We start from the raw sequence: 21,680 nt of genomic DNA, 5'->3' as shown, positions 1-21,680 counted from the left end.
CAATAACCCAGGAGAGACGAATGAAAGCAGCACTCACAAAAAAAAATTTGTGAGTATGTACAAAGTTATTGTAGAAGAACGTCTCCAAATACTCTTGATGTCCTTGGAGTTTCTGCTCTGAAAACTGCTTTTAAAAAGATTTCTCTTGATGATGCGTACTGGAGACTGCCGTGCCTGAATCCGGCACTTGTGAAAAGTGGTGTGCAACTGCCTCGCCACAAATCTTACTCCTGTAAGATGATCAGGGGTTGCCCCAGCTCTGCCCTGGTTGTTGGAGCAGAGTTAAAATGGTGTAAACGCCACATCACTAAGTTTTGCTGCTTCCTCGCTTTGCGACTATTCAACGCTTATGTGCTTTCATGAATCGGTCCCTCAGTGTGCATATACCTTGACTTGGTTTATTGCATCATTTCACTGAAACTGACATCAAATCCCAAAAAAAGTCACTGCAAAAAAAAAAAAAACAGCCACACTTGCCAATACTGGTCACAATGCTAATGCACTATAGAGTGCAGCAGGCACCAGTGATGAAAAGGTGGAGGAAGCACAGGCATCAAAATACTGATCAAACAGCTCGCACACCAAGCATTCATGGGCAGGGGGTGCCCAATATTCTGAATGCTCAGACTATTACTATTTGGAGAAAGTATTGGTTACGTTTGGCCGGAGATAGATATATATAGAGAGAGAGTCCGTCATTGGACGCCTACCCTTGTTCGGTCCAGGCTCTGGCGATGTGCCCAGAACAGCTGCGGGTGGAATCGCGATTCACCCGCAGCTGTTAACGTGTTAATACCGCTCTCAAGCTCTAACAGTGGCATTTAACATGCACGTGCAGGAAGTGCGTCATTACTTCCTCCCATCGGCGCTCGTGTCTCATGACAGCAGGTCGCCGATTGATTGGCATGGCAACCCAGGGTCAGCAGGAGATCCACTGTGGTTGTCATAGCCGGATAGCTATGAGCGACGCTCATAGCAAGTGAGGTATTCTTCTACATGCAGGTGATCTTATTTTATATATACACACATTTGGTATCGCCGCGTTTAGAATCGCCAGATCTATCAATAAAAAAAAAAAAAGTTAATCCAACTGGTAAACAGCGTAGCGAGGAAAAAGAATTGAAATGCCAGAATTTTTATTTATTTTAGTCGCTGCAACATTGCAATAACAGGTGATCGTATCTGCACCAAAATGGTATCCATAAAAAAGACAGATCGCCATGCAAAAAATAAGCCCTCACCCAACCCGAGACCACGAAAAATAGATACGTTACGGGTATCAGAAAATGGCAACTTTTTTTTTTTTTTTACAAACTTCGGAAACTTTTTTTTTTTTTTTGATCACTTAAATAAAAAAAAGAACCTAAAAATGTTGTGTCTGTCAACTCGTAATGACCTGGAGAATCATAACGGCAGGTCAGTTTTAGCATTTAGTGAACATGGTAAAAAAAAAATCCAAAAAACTGCACTTTTTTTTTTTTTGCAATTTCACCACATTTTTCCCCGTTTTCCAGTACATATGGTAAAATCAATGGTGCTATTCACAAGTACAACTTGTCCCACAAAAAACAAAGCCCTCACATGACCATATTGATGGAAAAATAAAAAAAGTTATGGCCGTGGGAAGGAGCAAAAAAATAAACACAAAAACTAAAATACCCCTGGTCCTTAAGGGGTTAAGCAGGGGTTGTCCTAGTAGTGTACAACAAAATTTAAACTTACTATTGCTTCTAACAATAATCTTCTAGTAGTGCTGTCATAGGTACATTAACACTAATTTTCTCCTACAAATGACATTATATCCACTTATCTTTGTGAGACTTCTTAACCTCTTCATAGGGAGCCTTGTCATAAAATATTGTCCATAAATTGCTTCTAGAGTTATACTGGATGAGAAACTGTAAAGATGTAGATTTGGAATGTTAAAGAAGCACCTCTCCTCCCATTAGTTTTAATACTCCTAATATATTGCAATCATATTATATAGCGCTGTGTACTTGCTCATTTTGCCTTTCTACCCAGATAATTCTTTTCTTCTCTATGTAGAAACCAGAAGGCTTTACTCTGTCGCCTCATTGGGGGTTACAGGACCATGGGGTATTATGCTGCTGTCCACTAGGAGGCGACACTATGCATAATCTGAAAAAGATTAACCGTGGCTCCTCCTCTGCAGTATACACCCCTGGACGGCGTCGGCCTTCTCCAGTTTTTGCTTAGTGTCGCGTACGAGGCACACCTAAAAAATTTTTTTACTCCATTTTTTTTCCGACGGATTACAGATGAAGAAAAGTGGGTCTCCTGTGAGACTCCCGGCATGGCTTCTTCCTCGGCCCCCTATTACAGGGTGCCCGGTTGAAGTCGAGATGGCTATTCCCCATGTCTTTCCTTTCCCAGTCCCTCAGGTGCTGGTTCGAAGTCGAGATCCTTCCCCAATTCCTTTTGGTTTCTGGGTCGAGGCGAGGATAAAGCCCCCTGAAGGTGACAGCAGCACCCTCCCTAATCCCCCTCTGGGGGCATTAGGTTGAGACGCCTCAGGTAGGGCCTGTACAGGCAGCACTCTGCCAGCACACTGCGCCTTCATCCAGGGACCCCAGCCCAGCTGCAGGCTCCTGTCTGGGCCGGGGGGAGTGCAGGCAGGCATGGCACAATAGAGACACAGGCTCCCTGTGCCCCTGTCTCTGCGGCAGCACCAGCTCTATACTGCCTCAGGGGGAGCCCCCTTCCGCTTATAGCCCCACCGCTATCCTGCTTTTAAATCTGAGGGTCCGGTTCAGATCCGACCCCCTCCCGGACTTTCGCGCCGGCCTGAAACCTTTTTGGGCATCAGGCATCTAATTTAAGCCGCAGCTTCGGCCTAGCTGAAGCCGCCGCCTCCTCTCCGCCCCCCCGGATGACAAATATGACACTCTACAGTATCGTAGAAGGGGTGGATCGAGACAGGGCGTGTTTTTACACAGCTTTGCCGCCTTTTTTTTTTTTCTCAGCTCTCCGCCCCTTTCTCTCCCTTCCTCTTCTCCTCAGTGGCCATTTCTACTGCAGCAAGGATTAACCCTGCATCTCTCGGTCAGCAGGACCAGGCCAGCCAGTCTCCAGGGGGCACAGGACTGGATCTTCGGCGCTGGACCTAGGGGTAAACTGGTGGGGTAAGATCACAGCTGGGTTGTTTTACTCGGCTGTGAATCCATATTCCCTATAAGGCTCCCCTATAGGTTCCTCTGCATAGCTACCCCTGTAAGGTCCTCTGCATTGCCAGCCCTTCTGCACTCTGTGCACTATGCCGGGCTCAAGATCCAAGAGAACCAGGCAGGACTGCTATTATGCATTCTGCACAGCCTGCAGGACCGCTCTCCCCAGTAGCAGCACGTACTCGCACTGCCAGGACTGCACTCAGACTACTGTGTCAGAGCCCCAAGAAGCCCCTGCCAATGCTTCGGTGTCTAATGCCATGCCGGAATGGGTCACTCAGATGTCGCAATCTATGACGCAGTCTATAGATAACCTAACCTCCACATTGTTTCAGGCTCTGCAGAGTCATGCCTTGGCTATGACCATTACCCAGCAAAGAGAGAGCTTGACTCGGGGACAGGACGACCCTGGCACATCCACGTCTAGGTCAGGACGCAAGCGGGCCCATAGGTCAAGTCCATCTGCGTCATCCCATAGCACACAGTCATCCCCCTCTAGGGAGAGACACTGTAGTTTCAGGTCGTCTAGACCGTCCCCTTTCAGGGGCAGACAATGCAGATCTCCGCAATCCCCAACCTGTGAAGGCCTCCGTCCCAGCTCACCCAGCAGGGGACGCCTCAGTGGTACACAGGATTCGGAAGGCATCTGTGATTCCGACTCAGACAAGGAAACGGAGGGGTTCCTGATCCCAATTTCCCCCCCCAGCAATACAGCGCTAGTTGAGGACTTAGGCTACGTTCACATTTGCGTTGTTGGGCGCAGCGTCGTCATGCGCCACTATCTTTAACATGGGGGGCGCATGGACATGCGCAGGTATGCGTTGTACTGCGTTTTACGACGCATGCATCATATAGACGCACAAGACAGGGCGCAGGGGACGCTACTTGTAGCGTTTTCCCTGCACTGAAAGTCCCGATCTGTAGGATCTTATGACAACGCATGCGTCGCAAAACGCTGCGTTGTGTACATGCGTTGTTGGTCGCGTCGCCGACGCTGCGCCCAACAACGCAAATGTGAACGTAGCCTTAATCTCTTCCATCCATCGGGTGCTGGACATTTCTGATCCGCCACCAGAGGCCCCAGAACACACGATTTCCTTTGAAGGACCTCTGAAGCCGCCTAAGGTTTTCTCTAACCACCCAGAGTTTAAGGCAATCCTTAAAAAGTAGCTCTCACAGCCTGAGAAAAAATTAGCTAATCGCAAATATCTGGAGGCGAGGTACCCCTTCCCGCAGAAGGATACCAAGGAATGGACAGACCCACCCGAAGTGGACCCCCCAGTCTCTAGACTAGCAGCTCAGACCCTCCTTTCACTGCCAGATAACTCAACCCTCAGGGACGCAGCAGACCGGCAGGTAGAACGCATGGCTCGTTCAATTTTCGAGGCTGCAGGGGCATCCCTGGCTCCCGCGTTCGCTTCAGTTTGGGCTGCAAAGGCCATTCTGGCCTGGGCCAAAAATTTACAAGCTGGCCTCCAAGCATCCGCTCCTGAGCTGTCGGACCAAGCGGTTCAAATAGCAGTCGTAGCAGATTACATGCTTCATGCAGCTCTGGATTCAGCAAGGGGTGTAGCGGGGATAGCATCAAACGCCATCACAATTCGGCGTATCCTCTGGCTGCGGGAATGGAAAGCGGACGCAGCCTCAAAAGTTCCTCACGCACCTCCCCTACCTCAGTGGGCGACTTTTCGGTGAACAGTTGGACACGATGATATCCAACGCCACCGGGGGTAAGAGTACCTCTCTTCCCCAACTGAAGCCTAAACACACTTACAAGAAGCGTAACCAAACGCGATTCCGATCTTTTCGGAACTTCTCGGGCTGGTCCGTCTCGCGTCCAGCACAAAATCGTAACCGTTCCCCACGCAGGGACAACTCACGATCAACGCAAAGGTCGGACAAGACCTAGCAGTCAAAAGCAGGCCAGTCTAAGCCCAGAGGAGGAAAATCTCAGACTTTCGTCTCATCATGACTCATGGACTCCGGAAGACACCACACCCGTAAGCGGCCGACTTTTGTTCTTTCATCAAGTCTGGCTGCCTAATACAGAAGACAGGTGGGTCAGGGAACTAGTGTCTTCCGGATACAAGATAGAGTTCACCTCCACCCACCAGACAGATTCTTCCTCTCTGTCCCCCCAAAACCACCAGCCAAGGCTCGTGCCTTCCGACAAGCGGTCTCCTTGCTTTTTCAAGCAGGAGTCCTAGTACCGGTCCCCACGGCCGAGCGCTTCCGAGGGTTCTACTCCAATCTATTCGTAGTCCCCAAGAAAGGAGGCAGCGTGTGGCCCATACTGGACCTAAAACTACTCAACAAATGTGTACGGGTCTGTCACTTCCGCATGGAGTCCCTTCGGTCCATCATTGCGCCCACGGAGAAGGGAGATTATCTCGCCTCCATAGACATACAAGACGCATACCTGCATATACCGATTGCACCCGCCCATCAGAGATTTCTCAGGTTTGCAATCGACCAGGACCACTACCAGTTCGTGGCTCTCCCGTTTGGGAGCCGTGGCGAGTCCGGAGTGTTTACTAAAGTCATGGCAGCCACCATGGACGTCCTGCACTCCAGAGGCATAGTAGTCGTTCCATACTTGGACGATCTACTCATCAAGGCTCCCACCTTCAAGGACTGCGAGCTCAGCATCTCAATCACAATAGACACTCTGAGTCGCATAGGCTGGTTAGTCAACCTACAAAAGTCATCACCAACCCCGAGTCAGTCTCTGACCTTCCTGGGAATGCTATTCAACACCTCCAGGGGTCTAGTGCTCCTTCCCAAGGACAAGGCACTGGCTCTCCGCCTAGGAGTTTGCACCCTCCTCCGCAAACCCCCTCGATCGCTCCGGTTTGCCATGAGAGTCCTCGGCAGGATGGGGGCAGCAATAGAAGCGGTCCCATCTGCCCAGTTTCACCTCAGGCCTCTCCAACTAGCCATCCTCAAGTCCTGGGACAAGAACCCTTTCTCTCTCGACAGGGAGTTCCGGCTAACGTCGTCAACCAGGAGGTCCCTGCACTGGTGGATCAAGCCAACCTCCGTAGCAAAGGGGAAATCCTTTCTCACAGGTCAATGGAAGGTTCTGACCACCGATGCGAGCCTGACGGGTTGGGGTGCAGTGCACCTACACCACAGGGCAAGTGGTCCCCAGTGGAAGCGACCATGCCCATCAACATCCTGGAAATTCGTGCCATCCTCCTGGCATTGAGGGCCTTCCATCACTTACTGGCAGCCTCTCACATCAGAATACAGTTGGACAGTGCCACGGCTGTGGCATATGTGAATCACCAAGAGGGAACCCGCAGTTCCCAAGGCGCATTGCTACCAAGCCGCAAGTAAGGACTTTTCTACAGGGGGTTTCCCGATTGGTTCCCCCTACAGACGACCACTAGAAACGTGGGACCTCAACCTGGTCCTGACAGCATTGCAGGAACCACCCTTCGAACCCCTTAAGGAGGTCCTGCTCCGCCTTCTCTCCCAGAAGGTGGTTTTCCTGGTGGCAATCACCTCGCTACGCAGGGTGTCTGAACTGACAGCACTCTCCTGCAGATGGCCCTTCCTGGCTTTTCACCAGGACAAGGTAGTTCTCCGTACGGTCCCATCCTTCCTTCCGAAGGTTGTGTCCAACTTCCACCTCAATGAGGAAATTTCTCTGCCTTCCCTTTGTCCGGTCTCGGTTCATAGAGTGGAGAAGGCTCTGCATACGCTTGACCTTGTCAGGGCATTGCGTATGTGTCTAGGACTGCGTCCTTCCGGAGGTCTGATTCTCTTTTCCTTCTTCTTGAAGGTGGCCACAAGGGTCTGCCAGCTTCTAAAGCGACCCTTGCCAGGTGGATCACATCCACCATACAAGAGGCCTACCGCCTTAAGAATTCTCCTCTTCCAGCCGGTATTACGGCACTCGGGCGGTAGGGGCCTCCTAGGCCATTCGGCACCAGGCTTCGGGACAACAAGTGTGTAAGGCAGCCACTTGGACTAGCCTACACACGTTTACTAAACACTACAGGGTTCATACCCAGTCCTCAGCGGACGTGAGCCTGGGTAGATGTGTTCTGCAGGCGGCGGTTCCCCCAAGTATAGGGGCCTGTCTGCACAATATTCGCCCATTGCTTCCCACCCAGGGACTGCTTTGGGACATCCCATGGTCCTGTGTCCCCCAATGAGGCGACAGAGTAAAGGAGATTTTTGTGTACTCACCATAAAATCTTTCTCTTAGCCTTTAATTGGGGGACACAGCTTCCACCCTGTTGCCCTTTCCGGGCCATTGATACTATTGAGTTCTCATATTGTTTTCTTGAGCTGGTACATAGTTACCTTCTTATAGGCATGGTTATGTTATTCATGTTAAGTTCCTCCTACTGCTTTTGCACAAAACTGGAGAAGGCTGACACCGTCCAGGGGTGTATACTGCAGAGGAGGAGCCACGGTTAATCTTTTTCAGATTATGCATAGTGTCGCCTCCTAGTGGACAGCAGCATAACACCCCATGGTCCTGTGTCCCCCAATTAGAGGCTAAGAGAGAGATTCTACGGTGAGTACACAAAAATCTCCTTTTTTTTTTTTTCTCTATGCAAATCATTCCCTTCTTCCATCACTGGCCCAGCTTCTCCCACCTCCCCCCTGCTGGGGACTTTTTCAGTGATTTATGAATCATACAGGGAAATTTGACCTCCTGTTTATACATAGAGATTAGATTGATTCAGCTAGTCAGTTTTTATTCACGTGATGTCATAGACCTACTAAAAAACAGAAGAATAAACTGGATGGAATGACAAAATAAGAAATTGTAGATGCACAGTGCTATTATAATATGATCGCAATATATATGAGGATAAAAAATTGAGTGCTTCTTTAAAAAAAAAAAGTAAAAAATGCTACCTAGAGTGAGTTAAACGGAATGTCAGTAGGATTTGTCCTAAGCAGTCTATATGGGCATTTAGGTCATAACAGATTTTCTTTCTCGCTTCATTGAGGGACACAGGTTACCATGGGTGTATGCTGCTATTGCTAGGAGGCTGACACTATGCAAATAAGGAAAAAATAGCTTCTCCTAGGCCAGAGGTCCCCAACCTTTTTTGCACCAGGGACCGGCTTTAAGCAAGACCAGTTTTCCATGGCCCGGTGGGGGTGGGGCAGAGGCGGGGCTTTGGTCATATGGGGGTGGGGTTATGGAGGGATGGAGCTTAGTGCATACTTATCATATAATTATGACATTTATAATGAGAATGTGATTCAAACCTATAAAGCTGTGCCTTATATATAGTGCTCTGCACCGTTGCCCCATAGATGCTCCACATAAAGCTGTGCCTTATATATAGTGCTCTGCACCGTTGCCCCATAGATGTGCCATATAAATCTGTGCCATATATAGTGCTCTGCACCGTTGCCCCATAGATGCTCCACATAAAGCTGTGCCTTATATATAGTGCTCTGCACCGTTGCCCCATAGATGTGCCATATAAAGCTGTGCCTTATATATAGTGCTCTGCACCGTTGCCCCATAGATACTCCACATAAAGCTGTGCCATTGCTGCTGCTGCAATAAAACAAAAAAACAACACATACTCACCTGTCTTGCTTGCAGCTCCTCAGCGTCCGGTCCCGGCGTCTCTCCGCACTGACTGATCAGGCAGAGGGCGGCGCGCACACTATATGCGTCATCGCGCCCTCTGACCTGCACAGTCAGTGCGGAGAGACGCCGGGAAGATGGTGCGACGCCCGGCGGGTGGAACGAGGACAGGTGAATATGTAATACTTACCTGCTCCCGGCGTCCCGCTCCTTCCCCCGGACAGCTGGTCTTCGGTGCCGCAGCCTCTTCCTCTGTCAGCGGTCACCGGCACCGCTGATTAGAGAAATGAAGCTAGCTGTCAGCGGCGCCGCAGACCGGCTGAAAAACCCCAACGGCCCGGTCCTGGTCCGCGGACCGGCGGTTGGGGACCTCTGTCCTAGGCAGTATACACCAACCGACAGGCACAAATCAACTCAGTTTTTCTTAGTGTCTGTAGGAGGCGGACCTGGATCTAACCATCAGATCCGCATTATTTTCTTTTACCGGGTTTTTGTGTTTATTAATCATTTTCCCTTTCTCTTTAAGATTCATTACTTCGGGTAAAAGGGTGCAGTTTCTCACCCTGTTTTCCCCACGTTTACACGGCCGAGAGCAGTGTGATATTACTCACATCGCCCACTCTCGGACCCCCTGGCAGGACTCTGTCCTCTGTCACTCTTATGGGTGCTTCAGGATGACTCTTGGTGGTCAGTCCTCACCTTTTCCCTCCTCACCCCTCTCCCCGGAGAGAGGGCTGAGAGGAAGACAGTGGTCACCGATGGTGACCTCCCCGCTCCTTGTAAGGGGTTGACGCCGTCTTCTGCTGCATCCGGAGACGGTGCAGGAAGGAGGATCTTCTCTCCCAGGACCCTCTCTATCCCGAGGGCTTCTGACGTGATCCTCATCTATGAAGAGGAGCCGGATTCACAAGCGGGTAGTATGACTCCCCGCAGCAGCGCTCACCCGGTATACAGGCCCCTGCAGCCCCTTCCTCTCCTTCCCAGCATTATTTTTCAAATTTTGTGCCTTTTTTTTTCTTCTAAAGCGCGTGGTATCAGACATCTTGCAGCCACCTTCTCCCTCAGCTGTTCTCCGTTTAGGCCACACACACCCTCCGGCATTCCTCCTATCGGCGTTCTCTTCGGTCGCAGACGGCCCCGCTTGGCGGTTTTTCAGTCACGGCATTCATTCACAGCACATCCTCAATGCTGGTCACACCCCCTTGCCGGCCTAGCCAATCACCCCTACACTTTCATTTTCCAGCGCCGGGCACGCCCCCCTTGCTTGTGTGTTACAATTACAGGGAGGCCTTATCATCCCTGTCTCCTCAGGAGAATAACCCCGCCCACCGTTCGCTTCAGCGGGTCGTGTGTCCACAGGGGGCACCGTGTCCATCTTAGCAGCCGAGCTCCTGCAGCGTTTTCACCTATCTGGGGGAGACACAGCTAACTGCGCTCCTGCAGCTTCCTCAGTGACCCAGTGGGGGAAACGGCTTCCTGCACTGCCGCTGCATAATCGCTGGGTGTCTGGTAGACTCTGCACACTTCCATCCCTGGCCACTTTACTTTGGCTTAACTCCCCTCAGTAGTATCGCCTTCATAGTGTCCTGCTGCAGTTGTCTCACAGTCTCTACCTATGCCCAACTCCACTGGGGCCTCCGGCTACAATCCTACGGTGACTCGCTACGCTTGTGCCCGCTGTAAGAGGAAGTGGGCTTCAGGCCAGCCGTCGCCCTTCTGTCCATCCTGCAGTCCTTCCACCATGTCTGCCCCTCAGGAGAACCCTAACGCCCGGGATGAGAGCATGCCCCCCTCCGGAGTGGGCTGATGCCATGTCTGTCAGTCTCAGACCTGACTAAAATATTGCAGTCCCTGGTACAGGTCTTGGAACGTATTCCGCATCTATCTACCGTCACCCACCAGTGCCACAAATGCCTCCCACGGTGATTCGCATGCACCTGACCTTCACAGGGACAGATCAGGGAAAAGAAAACGACTGGACATTCTATACCCATTTAGCTCAGATCTTGTCAGCAAATGGTCCGAATCCCTTAAGGTGGATCTGCCGGTGTCGCGCTTATCCTCGCAGACAGTTCTGTCCATTCCTGATGCGGCGTCTCTCAAAGATGCTATGGGCAGACGAATTGAGGCTTTAACCAAATCGGCCTTTGAGGCGTCTGGCCCTTCTCTCTGCCCTAATTTTGCCTCCACTTGGATGGCGAAAGCCGAATCTGCCTGGGCCAAGATACTTTGCAGGGTCATCGTGGCAGCGGCTCCTACAGAGGATCTATCAGATTTAGCAGACCAGATTGCCCATGCGGGTAAATACCTTTTGGATGTGGCTGCATGCTCTGCAAGAGCAAACTGCAACTTCATTGCTATTCGCCGAGTCCTTTGGTTAAAGGTGTGGAATGCAGACCCGGCATCTAAAAAAAAATCTTTCACTGGTCTACCGTTCCAGGCTTTTTGGGACAAAGCTGGACCAGATCATCTCGGATGCCACTGGAGGTAAAAGCACCTCTCTGCCCCAATCCAGACCAAGACATCCCTTCAATAGAAAGGGACCCCAGCCTTTTCGTCTCGTTCGGCCTTTCTCTTCCTCAGGCTTTTCCTCTCAGCAGGACCGTTCTTCCGCTCAAGGGGAAAGAAGGAAACCTTCCTTCAAGCCTACCCCTCACTGGAGGCCCAAGAGCCGCCTCTCTAAGCCCTCTGGATCCCGCAGTCACAGATTCTCTTCTAAATGACGGGTCACCCCCACCTGGAAATCTTTCCAGGGTGGGAGGCAGGCGGCTTTTCAGCAAGACTTGGTTATCGGTGGTCGACGCCTGGGTCAGGGAGATCGTTACATCCGGCTACAAGATAGAATTTTCTTTGCTTCCAGGAAGACATTTCTTCCTATCTCGTCCACCAAAACGGACTTCTCCAGGCAGTCTCTTCCCTCCTCATCTCCGGGGTGATCATACCAGTTCCTTACCACGAACGGTTTTTGGGTTTTTACTCAAACCTGTTCGTAGTCCCGAAAAATGACGGTTCACTCCGCCCGATCTTGGACCTCAAGCAGTTGAATCGCCACCTTCGAATTCGCCACTTCAAAATGGAGTCCTTGCGCTCGGTGATCGCCTCCATGGAACCGGGGGAATATCTTTGCTCTGTGGACATTCAGGATGTGTACCTACACATTCCTGTTTGTGTACAGCATCAGAGGTTCCTTCGTTTTGCGATCCAGGAGCACCATTACCAGTTCACAGCACTCCCGTTCGGCCTGGCGTCCGCTCCCAGGGTCTTCACGAAGGTCATGGCAGCGGTCATGGCCATCCTTCGTTCAAAAGGGGTTCTCATAATCCCTTATATCGACGATCTCCTGGTCAAGGGCCCGTCTCCGAAGACTGCGACCACAGCCTCCAGATCACTCTGGACACATTGATCCGTCTTGGTTAGATAATCAACAAAGAGAAGTCGACCCTGATCCCAACTCGGCGTCTTGTATTCCTGGGCATGGAATTTGACACCATCCAAGCTCAAGTCTTCCTTCCAAAGGAGAAGTTCTTCTCTCTGGCAGGGAATCAAAGCCCTAAAGCGCCCTGTCCCTCTTCCCGTCCCTCTTCCCCTGTGGGTCTGCATGAGAGTACTGGGGAAGATGATCGCCTCCATGGAAAGCAGTACCTTAAGCCCAGTTCCACACCCGCCCTCTCCAGCTGGCCCTCCTGTCTACCTGGGACAGGAGCTCGCTTTCCCTGGATCATTCAGTTTGCCTACCTCTCAATGTGAGGCAGTCTTTCACTTGGTGGACGCTATCCGCCTCTGTCCTGCGCGGGAGGTCATTTCTCCCCCTCCGATGGCAGGTCATCACCACCGACGCCAGTCTTCAGGGTTGGGGAGCAGTCTACCTCCATCTCGCAGCGCACGGTCGCTGGAATGTTCAGGAAGCCCTTCTCCCAATCAATCTCTTGGAGATCAGGGCAATCCTTCTTGCCCTCCTCCACAGGCAGTCCCTTCTCACAGGCAAGCCGGTCCGACAACACCACAGCAGTGGCTTACATAAATCACCAAGGTGGGACTCTCCGCAAGCAGGTCATGGTACAGGTGGCAAAGATTCTGCGTTGGGCAGAAAGCCATGTCCCTGCTAAATCAGCCGTCCACATTAAAGATGGGGGATGCATGCAGACGTAGGCGGAGCTGAAGAGGCGTGGCAGTGGGCAGGGCTTAACGGAGGAAGGCTTTCATCCACCGAACTGCCGAATGCTATTGTGAAAGTAGCCTTACAAACAGATTTTTATTTTTATTTTATTTTTTCCCCAGCTCTGAGCTCTGCTGTATGGCAACAATATGGTAACCCTGTCTGTCAGATGGAACCTGCAGATGTCAGGTATAAACCACACACAGCTCTGCAGTGAGAGCAGAGAGCTGCCTTTACATATCGCACTGGTAACTCTCCCTTCATGTAAAATAAGCCCTGGAGGTAGTTATCTTACAGGCACTGTCCTCTGTATAACCTGGAACAGGTAATTTATATAAAGTGATAAAAGATGATTTCTCCACAACAAGGCATCTGATATGAGGCACACGTGTATCACACTCAGCAGTCTATAAATAGTTTAGATAGGTCCTATAGGTGACAGATTCCTTTAAGTCCTAGTCTCTGAGGCATTGTAGGCCTGGAACTACAGTCCAGCTCCAGTGGCATCCAGCATATGCGCAGTGATTCGAGGTGTAATGGCCTCAGTCCTGAAAACTATTAGTAATTCCTGGCCTGAATGACTGCAGAACAGCCAAAGACCACCACCTTCACTCTTTCCAGGACTCCCAGACGCATTGTGCAGAAACGCCCGTCTGCTTGCGCCATTGCAGCAGGAGAGGTGATCTCTGGTTATGTGCAATACACTTACCTGTATTACGATTTGTCGGCATATGCTTATATTTCAATAACATTGCACTGCCCTCATACTGTCCTATGTGGTATTACATGCACTCATGTGATCCACATTTATGATGCGCTCTTCTGCTGTACATGTCGCCTTTTAACCTATGTCCACCTCCTTTTTTTTAAACACACACACACACACACACACACACACACACACACACACACACACACACACACACACACACACACACACACACACACACACACACACACACACACACACACGTTATTTCTCTACCTTGAGGCTTATCCCGTTCCTGTGTCTGATATGCCCTTCTGTCTTTTAGTTTGCCTCACGTCTAGTCCTTAAATACATGTTCTCATTACTTGTCGCATGACCTTATATACGCACACTCCTTTGTGTGGACATAAAGGGTCGTCGTCGTCCCCCCCCCCCCTTTTCGGTCTGGTGTAAAGGGCACTGTTCTCCAGAATCTGGCATGTTTATTTTTTTTCTACACCTCCGTTCCTGAGAGATTTGTGCCCCTCACCCTTCGCTGTGTATAAATGTAGACTTGCTGGCCACCTGGGCGCAGTGCGAGGAGACTCCAATAGAGAAGAGTAGAGAATTAATCTCATTTGGCTAACGACTATATTTGCATACACTGAAGAGCATGCATGTATCAAGGCGGCAGAGGCGCAGGAGCAAAGAAATCCCCCCCCAGGTACAGAAAAGCTGACCACCCGCTCACAGTAGGAATCCTGACAGTATGCACATCACACACTGCTGCGGCTCTTCAGTTATTGCAGACTTTTGCCCACAGCCCGGACCACCCTTTTGAGCATCACGTAATGTATCCTGTGCAGCTTGTCTTTCTGATTCCCATGTAACATACGTGTCTGTCAGAGGAGAAATGATGGACGTGTCCTAGTATTGGACCACTCCTGCCAGGTGCATGTAACGCCAAGCTATGTGGAAAGCTTCCCAGTGTTTTTCCTTTTGAGAATGAATTTAAAGTAATTCTCCAAGATGGCCCAGATCAGTGATGGTCTCCTGGCTCCCTTCTCAGTGTCCTCTCCACGCCATGCATGGTATGTGCGGTCACTGGAGAATCCACCTTTCAGAGGACTTGTAAATGTTTTCTCCTTTTCTGTCTTGTCTGTGCTGTCAGTCACCCTGCATCCTTCCATAACCTCAGTCGATGATTTTCCATGAATTGCTCTCCATCGTAGCCTAGACCTCTAACCTGTTTTCCCCTCCTAGGCCTGCCGTCTTGCAATGAGCTGCCTCTCATTTACAGCCTCACTGGAATTGATAAGGTTGTCTTGTCTGATTTTGTTATATGCAGCATTGTAAAATTAAGTTGAAACAGGAGTAGGAATATGGCAAGCACCTGGAAAGAATTTGTTGAATTTTCCATGCCGTCTTCTCCCCCTACTGCATACGTTAGTGCCAACCTGGGCAATGCATCTCCAGTCGGACTGACTTTATCACCATATGGCCGATCAGTAAGTGTTTTTTTTTTTTTTTTCACTAGTTGTAATGATTAACCACTCGCTGTAGCCCATATAGATTTGGGGCACATGCCTTTCACAGTGGCTTTTTAATCCCCTGCCCATCTATCCATTTGTTTCCCATCGTATTTTTTTTTTTTTTCTTCCTTTTTTCCGTTCTGTATTCTGCTTGGTTTTTGTTAATTTAACTTTTTCCACGTAGAATTTTTGGTGCAAAACCGTTTACTAATTTTAGTTAATTTCCATCATTACTCTTCACATCCTGTCACATGCGTATGTTAATTTAATTTATTTTTCTTCAAAATGTAGCTTGTGACTGCATATATTGTGACTACGGAGTAATGTGGCGTTATTCTGTTGGGTGTTTGCCATTTAATAATTTGCTCATGTAGCCTCCACAGTGGGCATACACTTTGAACGAAACGTACACTGTTGATCCTCCTCCTTGGCAATTGCGGCTTATAGGATATGGCCAAACAGCAGGCCAGAAGTCACTGTGGTATTCAGATGGCTGATCAAAAAACTGCTTAAAGGGATTGTGATTGTTCACTACTGGGACAACCATTTCTTATTTGAGAAGAGGGACTGACTAGTTCATTCTAAGGGTACATTTCCAATGGCGAGGAAAACGGACGAGTGCAATCCGATAAAAAATCGGATTGCACTCGGACCAATGTTATTCAATAGGTGTATTTTCATTTGCGATTTTTTTTCTCAGCCGAAATCGGACTGAGAAAAAAATCGCAGCCTGTTGCGATTTGCTGCGAGTCTCGGACGAGACTCGCCAATGCAAGTCAATGGGTGCGAGAAAAAAAACGGACGGAATACGGACCATCCGTATTCCGTCCGTTTTTACGGATACATCACCATTCTGTGGCCTAGAACACTGTCCATGGTCCTGTAAATGACTGTAGAAAAATAGTTGCAGAGAAATAAAACTGATTGCATACGGATGTCATACGGATGTAAAACGGATGGTGCGATTAAAAATCGCATTGAACTCGCATTACACTCGCATTACACTCGCATGACAATCGCATACGCTACATCCCTTTTTTCGGTCCAGATTACGGACCGATTTGTCTCTCGCCAGTGGAAATGTAGCCTTACAGTGAGGCGCTCTCCTCCTGCACCGTACCAGTGATGACTCACGTGACAGCGCCAATGCAGGAGAGGAGTAGCTGTTTATTTTACAAGCGAGACACTTTATTTAAAGAGGTTCACTTCTAGAAGCCATTGACATTAGACATTTGCTTTGGGCCTCAGTAAGAAATCCATATTGTTTAATAAGTCTTGAATCTACTTTTTTTTTTTTTTTTTCCTTTCCGGATACATCACGTACCCAACCTACCCAAACTTTGCAGCTGTACACTTGTCCATGATTTTCACGGACCATATGCCTGTGGAAAACACAAGGAGACGTGTCCATGTTTTCCCGGCAGTACGGATGAAAAGGGACAAAAGTAAATGGGCCCAGTCATTTTCTACCACACAATGAATGCAGTAAAAATCAAGATTAGCGTGTGTGGTGTGGTGTTTTTTTTTTTTTTTTTTTTCTTCTTGTTGTTTTTTAATCAGTTTTAGCAGATTTGGATTTTTTTTTTTTTTTTTTTTCCCAGTGCATTGTGGTGGTGTTATTCAAAAGGGCAACTTATCCAAGAAGAGAACAAGCCCTCGTACAGCTAAATCGTTGAGGGGAAAAATAAAATATATGGCTGTTGGAAGAAAGGGAGGAGAAAATTAAAACGCAAATACAAACTCGCTGTCAGGAAGGGGTTAAACTCTTTACTGTTCATGTTACGTCTTCTTGAAATTTGGCCTCACTGATTTGGACAATTTTGGGCTGTGTAGGGACACCCACCACCTCAAACCCACTTTTTGTCCGTTTCTTTCTACATTTTCCTGGGACATAACCCAGTAATGGCGCAATGCTGACGTCTGAAATGAGTCAGCGTTCTTATATTATGGGTCACATCACTTCTTCCTTTTTTTTTCTGTTCAGATTCTACTTTTGCAATAGAATACATTAGGCATGACCTTGCTAGAAGTAGCGCATATAGCATCTCCCTTCGTGAGCTTTGACCAGTCTGGTTTCCGGTGAGGTTGGGTGACTGCTGTCATACTGTATAACTGGTTTCCAGCAATGGGTAAATAATGCTTCCCCAGGGTTTCCAGTACATGTTCATTACTATTTCCAGAATTTTTATTTGCTGTCACTGAATAAGTGTTAGAATATTGCCAAAATCCGGTTACAGTTGTGATGCCCCTTTGTAGTGATGGATATGTTTGCCACCATGTGGTGCCTCTTTGTCTGGCACCATTACTGGTCTAGTGTAAGGATAGTCTCTCCTAGATGCCCCCACCGTGTCCTTGTCCAGCTGTCATCTCCTATCTCTGTAATGGTAAAATCTGTAAAAACATTTCACCCATAAATTGAGAATCCGTGCAGGAGAAGCAAGTCCATTTCTCTAAGAAATCAATTACAAAGTTGCATTAAAATGATGGTTACGCTTTAAATGCATGCATTATTGGCTGAAAAGAAAAAGCTATTTTGTAGTTGGGCTTAATTAAAAATGTGCTGTGTTTGCATTCTATGTCATTTAAACAGGAGGGTTTTATTCTATAGCCATTGTTGGCTGCAGAATGGGTTAAATGAGAATCTGTCAGTGAGCCTTGCTGACAGTCCAATTGATTTGACAGCAGACCACACCAAAGTTGGATGTAGCAACACATAAAGCGTGTCAAAGCCAAACCATGCAAAATTTTATTTTTTGAACCAAATTGTTAAAGTTTATTTTTTTGCACCAAATTTATGCATTTAAAAGAATAAAAAAAAAGTTCACAGATGTCGACAACCCCTATAACGTCTTAAGTTAGTTTCTTCTGATTTTTCCCTTTAATTGTCTATCTTAGCTGTATGTGATGGAGAAGCTCTATACTGTGTCAGAGCCTCTTCCACCATCTGCTGCACTCCTCCCTGTAAGTCCTACTTCCACCTCGTGTGGGCCTAAAAAGCAGAAGAGGACCCCCCTGTATCAGAGATCTGTAAGTCAGGGCCCGCAGCATGAGCATTTTCCAGCACCAGGTCTTCATTAACCTACTAAATACAGTATTTGGGCTTCTGTGAGACTGAGGTTGGGCCAGTTCTGGGCATCTCGTGCGATGTCTCTTCGGTTTAGACACGTGATCTTGTTGCATGTGTGGCTTTGTTGTGCCTATACCAGATCTACTTTGGCAGGTGTTGTCCATTTTTTGTCTGACCAGCTTAATATATATTACAATGGCTTTTTTAATTTTGACCCATCGGGCAGAAAAATGCAAACTTTTTATTTATTTTCTTTAACTGCAGTCCTTCATTCACATCATGTTTTTCATGTTTCTGTTTTTAATGTCGCTTCTTAATTTCCGCATTTTATTTTGCCAGTGATTTTTGTTTTTTTGAATTATTTATCTAACTTGTTACCTTTTTTAAAAAAATAAAATAAAATATTACATTTTTCAATGTCATTGAAACTAATAATGTCTGTTTTTTATTAGATGAGCTTTGACCCCAACCTTCTCCACAACAATGGACACAATGGGTACGCCAACGGTACTTCCGTACTGCGTGAAACGGGCATGATTGAGAAACTGCTAACATCGTATGGATTTATACAGTGTTCAGAACGTCAAGCTAGACTATTCTTCCACTGCTCCCAATACAATGGAAACCTGCAAGAGCTTAAAGTGGGAGGTAACTACTGAGCTTTTGCCTGCGTGCCGTTCCTTCGCACCTATTTGCTCTATATTGGTTCGGTAACTCCATGTTCTAACCCGCTCCTTACATCAATGGCCACTTGGGCTTTCAGCATTTTGTAGTGATCATCAGCTTATTTTTGCATTGAAGTAAAATGATTACTGTTTTTATAAATCTAGGTAAATTGTAAGCGGACTTCACAACCTTAATAAAAAGCTATGTTTCTACAGATGATGTGGAGTTTGAAGTGTCCTCAGACCGGCGGACCGGTAAACCTATTGCCGTTAAATTGTTAAAGATCAAAACTGAAATTATGCCAGAAGAAAGAATTAATGGAAATGTGAGTGTTTTATACCAGAATACGTAATTGCCTTAGTTTACGGTCTTGCTGCTTTTTGAGAAGGCCATCCCATCTGTGACAGCTAAAAAAAAAAAAAATGCAAGTGTTCACAGTGAAGCCTTGGTCACCACTGACATGTGCTTGCCTCCGCCGGTTGGCATGGCTTTCAGCCATACCCAGCAGCTCATTGTGGGACCCTTACACTTGTCTGCCATGATTAACCATGGCATTATGTATAGTTTCAGATTTTGCTTGTCCTAACCAATTTTTCGATTTCTTGTTCTAATCTTCTGCATATTCGTTTGAGGGGGGAGTTTGTGTCCTCCTTTTTTCTGTACTGTGGCCAAATTATTTTTTTGGAGTCTATAGCAAATTATGAATGTGTAACATAAAAAAAAAAACCATGGCTTGGCCTTGAAAAAAATATTTTAAGTCTTATTTTTTTATTTTATAGCTTTTACATTGCTTTTTTGGGGGGTTGCAGTTCTGTTATGCAATCAATAAACATGTTTCAAATACTCTCCTTTTCGTATCTTAACAGGTCGTCTGTGCAGTGCCTCATAATTTGGAAAGTAAATCCCCTGCTGCCCCTGGCCAGAGTCCCTCAGGGAGTGTATGCTATGAGCGTAATGGAGTAAGTCCTGCGTTTGTGTACAACGCGTCACACCGTCGCACGCTGCTCTGCTTTTAGATAAATCATTGCTAGGTCTTTTCGGTGGGGTGCGACTCTTCAATCTGTGATGGCCAATCAATTTTATAAATCTTGAAATCCCTTTGTCCTAGGAAAACATTTTACATTTAATTGCTTGAGATTGCCATGACTGCAGAGCAGGCCTGTCGTCAGCCATTTTGAAGACAGCAAAGAAAGGTCAGCTACTGCTGTACCTGGTGGGTGAAGTATTTTTGTGTGTACCCTTGTCCCTCGATGGCACCATTCCGTTATAGCTATGCGTCTGCAGCAACCTAGCAGTCCATTGCGGGGGGAGCATTGTGCCTGAGATTGAGACACCCACCCAGTGAGCTATTTTTTACTTCTCCATTGTAAATGAAGGGGGGGGCTGCTGTCTGTAAAATGGCCCCAGCCAGGTGAGGAGACATTCCTGCCCCCTTTCGTGATTGTGATGCTGATTTTTTTTCTTTTTTTTTTTTCTTTTAATGCAGGAAGTATTTTATTTAACCTATACCCTAGAAGATGTGGATGGAAATATTCAGCTTGAAACTGGAGACAAAATTAATTTTATTATTGAAACTAACAAACAGTAAGTTCGCACCCGATGTGTTGTGTTTTGTTTGTTTTTTTTCTCAACATTCATTTAAAGACGACTAGCATTTCTTTACCAACATTGTTACTATGTGAGGATTTTTTTTACCCAAGCAAAGTAGTAGTTTTCTTTGTGTAATTTTCTCCCTCATTTCTGAATTTGCTTGTCAGGAAGAAGGTCAAAAAGAAAACTATTGCTTTGCCTGCAAAAAAAAACTTCTATAATATAAATTTTTTCTCAGCATCATCAAGTGGTTAATCTCCCTTTCAGTGGGCTTACAGGATGGGCACTGCAGTGAGAACTAGGTACATCACAAGTGTGTAATTTGGTTTATTTCAATTTGAATATGCTCTGATTAAAGAAAAACAAAACACAGATCACATCAGATCTTGGTTAACGAAATATTCAAGCCAAAAATATTGATGATTTTGGCTGCACTGGTACTAATGTCTTAATTGGGTCTAGGTCTGGAGCACGTGGGACCAAGTCAATGACATCAATGGTTTTTATCATCCAGCAATTTCCATCATAAGGCCGGGCCTTGTCATACGCCAGAAGGAACCCAGGGCCCACTGCAGAAACCTAAGGCCTGATGGGTACTAGGTTGACTAGTTTAGAGGCCCTGAAAGCTGCCATGGTTGGCTATCCTGTTGAGGTTGGTGCAAAGTACCAATGAATATGCTGCTTCTGGATCATCGTTGACCCACAAATAAACATGCTGGATGATGATTGTAAACCCCATAACACTCACTGTGTCACCTACAGACTTTGACATGTGTGGTCTGAACATAATTTATTCATTACACTTTGCATAGCGCCTTGCTATTCCCCAGCACTTTACAAACCTCATTATCGCCGACTCCATGGGGGCTCACAATCTCGATTCCTTATCAGTATGTCTTTAAGGCCATGTGCACACGTTCAGGAGATTTTTCGCGAAAAAAACGCTTACATATGCCTCCTATTATTTACAGGGTATTCCGCATTTTTTGTGCAAATGTTGCATTTTTTTTCTGCGAAAAAATCGCGTCGCGGAAAAAAAAGCAACATGTTCATTAAAAATGCGGAATTGCGGGGATTCCGCACACCTAGGAGTGCATTGATTTGCTTACTTCCCGCACGGGGCTATGCCCACCATGCGGGAAGTAAGCAGATTATGTGCGGTTGGTACCCAGGGTGGAGGAGAGGAGACTCTCCTCCACGGACTTGTCAGTCAGTTTTCCAAGCGAT

At 47.4% G+C, this 21,680-nt stretch overlaps 1 protein-coding gene across 5 annotated transcripts in view; it reads left to right on the top strand.

Annotated features, from left to right (window-relative positions):
• The window catches only part of CSDE1 (cold shock domain containing E1), a 54,468-nt gene that overhangs the window by 19,080 nt on the left and 13,708 nt on the right, over positions 1–21,680 (top strand). For 2 of the 5 annotated variants that reach the window (XM_077294978.1, XM_077294975.1), the window contains exons 1-5: positions 14,952–15,106; positions 18,650–18,845; positions 19,079–19,188; positions 19,730–19,822; positions 20,350–20,447. In XM_077294978.1, the coding sequence (XP_077151093.1) occupies positions 14,981–15,106; positions 18,650–18,845; positions 19,079–19,188; positions 19,730–19,822; positions 20,350–20,447 (623 nt within the window). In that variant the 5' untranslated portion in view covers positions 14,952–14,980. Of the gene's footprint in view, positions 1–14,951; positions 15,107–18,025; positions 18,158–18,649; positions 18,846–19,078; positions 19,189–19,729; positions 19,823–20,349; positions 20,448–21,680 lie in introns of those variants that run through there. The other 3 variants (XM_077294979.1, XM_077294977.1, XM_077294976.1) reach the window with 2 other exon arrangements.

The sequence above is a fragment of the Ranitomeya variabilis genome, chromosome 3, assembly GCF_051348905.1.
Source record: "Ranitomeya variabilis isolate aRanVar5 chromosome 3, aRanVar5.hap1, whole genome shotgun sequence".
In the NCBI taxonomy this organism is placed as follows: Eukaryota; Metazoa; Chordata; class Amphibia; order Anura; family Dendrobatidae; genus Ranitomeya; species Ranitomeya variabilis.
Note: the sequence above shows the minus strand (reverse complement) of the source record. Positions and strands in the feature narration are given on the sequence as shown.